This window comes from Alosa sapidissima, chromosome 7 (genome assembly GCF_018492685.1).
Source record: "Alosa sapidissima isolate fAloSap1 chromosome 7, fAloSap1.pri, whole genome shotgun sequence".
Classification (NCBI taxonomy): Eukaryota; Metazoa; Chordata; class Actinopteri; order Clupeiformes; family Clupeidae; genus Alosa; species Alosa sapidissima.
The window spans coordinates 10,506,435-10,511,434 of NC_055963.1; the positions used below are offsets into that span (position 1 = coordinate 10,506,435).

Here is a 5,000-nt window from a genome sequence, read left to right on the forward strand (position 1 = left end):
CAGCGCTCCCTGTGATCTTATGCCACTTCCAGTTGACAGTAAAACAGTGCTGGTTTTGTTCAGTTGTGTTTAATGGCCACACTGCTGAACAGTGCCTTAATAAAAGCCCTTTGGCTTCGCGATCCAGAACTCGATCTGGTAACCATAGGCGTAATTGGGCACATGCTGAGCTGAGACTAGCAGTGACTCGGCATTTAAGTGGAGTGAATTCCTCTGTTTATGACAAAATTATGAGCATGCATTTCTCTCCTGGTGAACTTATCCATAAACGTTTCTATTCATCCTATTTAACCTCTCTATTTGTTATTGGCTACCATCATTGCCTCCCTCCACACTTATTTTAGATTCCTCTTTTGCAATGCATTGAGTATTTCAGAATTGCTGTATTGCAATATTATTATATTGTTATATATATTGCATACTGCATATATATTGTTATCATGGGCAAGGTATTGGGACAGTATGGATTTGTGAGTCTCTCTGTGACTCCCAGCCCTAGGAGCACCTTGGTCTTATTCCTGAACGCGTTACTCAAAATAAGCCCTTGTATGATCCATCTTGGAGTGTGTGTACATTCCTTCCCAAGTGAGCACTCTCTGGCCTTTGCTCCTTGATTATTGGTTGAGAGTCCTGCAGCGCTTTGATGAGGCGGGAGTCAAGAGGAAGCGTCCCCTCTGTCCCGCTGTGACCAGTACTGTAAACTCACACCAGCTGCTTCTCTGCCCCCTTCACTGCCCTATCTACCCCCTGCCATTCCGACTCACTCATCCCTCTTACCCCCCCCGCTCTCATCTTTGCAACCCCAGGGCTGAGTCTAGTGGTCTCATGACCTCACACAGACCCAGCGGTGTGAAAGTACAGAGTCCTTACCTCCAAGACCCACTGTATGCTCGCAATCATGACACATTTTCTTATTTGAATGTTCAAAACTCCCCTACAGAAGGGTTAACTCACTTAAACCTGTACAGTATGACACCTTATTATACGGCTTATCACAGTTGCAAGTAGAACTCTCCATTGACTTCAGTGGGATTTCCCAAAGTTCTACCGGTCATTATTTTCGTCTAAGGACCTCTAAATAATGACCGCTGTCAATGGGAACGGATTTTCATTCAAAAGTGGAGGCAGATGGTTGATCAGCTGTGTTCTAAAGAACGTTTGATTCAAGTTCAGCGTGTGTTGTGAACTATTTGTTTCTCAGCAAAAGCCACAACGAAACGGTAACAAATAAATGTAAAGAGAAATAGACGTGGAGTTTATTTTTTCATTTTGGCAAGTCCCTTCAGGGTGAAGCAAGACCCCTCTGCTGGCGCGTCGATGTTTTCCCCAAAAATGACCGGTGTTCTATACATTATCCCTTACTTGTGACACTCAAAGGCCAGCTTTTCCTGATGACCTCTGTATAATAAGGGTGCAGACAAACAATATACTTGTAAGAGGTAATGCTCAACTAATTACTTTATGTAATTACTTCACACTTTCTTGATCATCATTTAAGAAATTGTTCATTCAAAATTTCTGCAAAGATGTATTGATATGCCATCAAATTAGCTGGACTCTAAGATCCATGCATTTGATCAAGTTCATTTGGCAACATGAGTATCATAAATAAACAGAATCAACATGTGACCTCACTGACTAAGTAGGGTAAATTTGTGGAAAATGAATCAATGTGGAAACCCATTTCTTACCTAGAGCATTTCATAGGGGACTGAAGGTGGTGGGATAAAGTATCAGGTGGAGAGTTTCCCTGCAATTCAGCAGTGAAAAGTCCATTTAATGTTTCCTTATTTTCATGACCATGCTCTACAGACCTTGGGAAATGATTATGCAGTAATTTATTGCAATATTAAAACAGTCTCTCTCCTCTCTTACTTTTCTCCCCCTCTTATACATTCCCTCCTTCTCTCTCTCCCTCCCCTGAAACCCTGCAGTAAACTGGAGGCCCTGGACCTGTCCAACAACCAGTTCTCCCTGGTGCCCAGCAACCTCCCCACAGCCCTGCGGCAGCTCTCCCTGCAGCACAACCACATCGACACCGTGCCCGACTACGTCCTGAGCCATCTCGTCCCGGGCCTGCTGTCGCTGCGCCTGTCCCACAACCGCATCCGTAACGAAGGGCTGAAGGGCCCATCATTCCGCGGTGCTTACCGGACGCTGACAGAGCTGCTGCTGGACAACAACGAGCTGGAGATCGTCCCGCGCTGTATGCGCGTGTTCCGCCAGCTGCAGCTCCTGCGCCTTGATCACAACCGCATCAAGTGAGTAGAGTGGGCAGTAGGCCTGTTCAACCCCCTCCATGCTGCTCAGCATATCTGTGGTATATATTACATTATTATACACATACATGACATTATATAAAACATATATTATTACGTTATTACACATACATAACATTATATAAAACATATATTATTATACTATTACATTATTATACACATTTATTATACGGCTCTTCACAATGCAAGTAGAATGCTCCATTGACTTGAATGGGATTTCCGAAAGTTCTAGCGGTCATTATTTGTTGGGAAAGGACCTCTGAAAACAAGAATGACCGCTGTCAATGGCAACGGAGTTTGCGCTTGGAATTTCATTCAAAAGTGAAAGCAGACGGTTGATCAGCTGTGTTCTAAAGAATGTTTGATTCAAGTTCAGCGTGTGTTGCGAACTATTTGTTTCTCAGCAAAAGCCACGACGAAACGGTAACAAATAAGTGTAAAGAGACATATCGTGGAGTTTATTTTTTCGTTTTGGCAAGTAGCCGTATAATAAGCGGGATAATGTATAGAACGCCGGTCATTATGGGAAAATAAGTCCCTTCAGGGCGAAACAAGACCCCTCCGCTGGCGCGTCGGGGTCCGGTTCGCCCTGTCGGGACTTATTTTCCCCATAATGACCGGCGTTCTATACATTATCCCTTACACATGACATTATATAAAACATATATTACTATACTACTATTCATGACATTATATAAAATATATTACTACACAACTGGAGTCGCTGCACTCTGTGTGCATGTAGCGTACATGGGAGCTCATGGACATGCCCCCATGCTGTAGCGGCCTGGCTGCGTTAGCTGCTGGCTGCGTTAGCTAGCTAATGCCGATTGTTTTCGGGTTTTTTTCCTACCGTTTTTCCTTTCCTACTTTCCTTCCTACCTACTCGGTGACTTTGAGAAACAGAGATCTATGAGAATTTCTCCTTTAATAAATGATAGATAGATAGATAGATAGATAGATAGATACTTTATTGATCCCCAGGGGAAATTCAAGATGTATAATTTATAACTGGGCCATCTCATATTCTGCCTTTTCTGTCGTTCTTAATAAGTTAGGTAGGCTGGCCGACTTTATTTGTCTAAAAAGCAAAAACAAAAAACGGCACGCTTTAAAACTTGACAGGAAAGTGCTTATTGTCAACTACACTGCCAACGTTTTGTTTTCATTCATCCAAGATCTTCATTCAGATCCTAACTCAAATCTTTCATGGTTGTTTCTGTTGTTTGTTTTCATAATATTGGTCCATCTGTGTTTCATATTTTTCCTTTGTACTTGAATACTGTTCTATCCTTATCGTTCATGCAGTATGTAGGCTAACTGTGGCACGACATCATATCCTGTCTTAGATGCGGGTGAACGGTGCGGCCTCAAAAACTCCAGACAAATTAAACCTCTGAGGGTTTCCCTTGGCTGCCTGCCAGATTCTTTGCAGACACACTGCAATAACCTTTACTGTATAACAATAAATCTCTATGACAGCCAATTAGCCCATTCTAAACAAAAATACAGCTCTTAACAAGCCCATCAACCATTTTCACTCAATGATGTCAGCGGCTGGCGGTGAAGAGTCTTGTTCATACTCTGACTACCTCTCGGCTTTCTTTTGGTGTCTCTTCTTTTGTAGAGTCGTCCCCAGGTTTTCCCTGTGCCTACGCCAAAGGAGGAAGAGCTCTCCTCTCGCCTCTCTGCACCTAGAGCACAATCAGATCGACACGCAGAGGATCCACCCCGCCGCCCTCACCTGTATGGACAGCTCCAGCAGCGTTACCCTGGAGCCCCAAGGCTCCTCGGGCACGCTGGCCGGGGCGGAGAGCACCCTGTCCTGAGCTCTGGGCCCTGAGTCCTGAGTATGGCGCCCATGTAGTAGTGTGATGTGGCCAGATGTGCATCATATTAACTCAGATTCACCATGGTGACCATGGTGTGAGTGAGTGCTGGAGTGGCATCTGGTTCTGTGAGACTCAAACCTGCTCTCACTCACCCCTCCCTTCATCACACTAAAAATCTCCTTTTCTTTTCCTTTTCCATCTCTCTTTTCTTTTCTTCTCTCTATCTTCCACTCCATTTTGTTCTTTTCTCCTCTTTCCCTCGTCCTCTTGTGTTTTCTCCTGCTAATGTTACTTGCAGTCCTTCTTTCTCTCCTTTCTTCCTCCTTCTCTATTCCTCTGCTCCTCTCTCCAATGTGGTCTCCACACTTCTCTCCTTTTGCTTCTTCAATCACTTCATCTTTTCTCATCTCCTCCTCTCTCCTTTCCTCCCTTCTTTCTCCTTTCTTGTGATCTCTCTCCGGTTCACCTTTCCGTGCCCTCGTTTCATTCCAACAAGCTTACACTTTATCAGTCATCTTATGTGACTTACTGTGGCCTTTTCGCTTCAGCACGGCTCATAGTCTTTTTGGCTTCTGCTGAATCCCTCTCTGTTCTTGTGTGAGTCAATCTGGAGCCTCTCTCTCCCTCTCCCTTTCTCTCTCTTCCTGTGTTAGCCATTTCTCAAATTCTAAAGTTGAATTTAGCCACGGTGCCAAGCATTGTGTCTATCTAATGTTTACAGTCATGCTGTTTCTAACATTGTACCTCATATCATTTCTGTTAAGGTTCTAATGTGCTGTGCTATTGCAATAGTATGTTTTGTATTGTATGGCATGCAGATAATTGAAATAACACCAGCAGTTTTAAGTACTATAACCAATAAGATTTTTTAATAATATGAATTTGTGTA

General features: G+C 43.6%; 1 protein-coding gene across 1 annotated transcript in view; it reads left to right on the forward strand.

Annotated features, from left to right (window-relative positions):
- si:dkey-32e6.6 (extracellular matrix protein 2) overlaps positions 1–5,000 on the forward strand; it is a 19,100-nt gene that overhangs the window by 14,009 nt on the left and 91 nt on the right. Inside the window, exons 8-9 of the mRNA XM_042097679.1 lie at positions 1,935–2,261; positions 3,907–5,000. The exon at positions 3,907–5,000 is cut by the window's right edge and continues 91 nt beyond it. Of these exons, the coding sequence (XP_041953613.1) occupies positions 1,935–2,261; positions 3,907–4,108 (529 nt within the window). The 3' untranslated portion in view covers positions 4,109–5,000. The remainder of the gene's footprint in view (positions 1–1,934; positions 2,262–3,906) is intronic.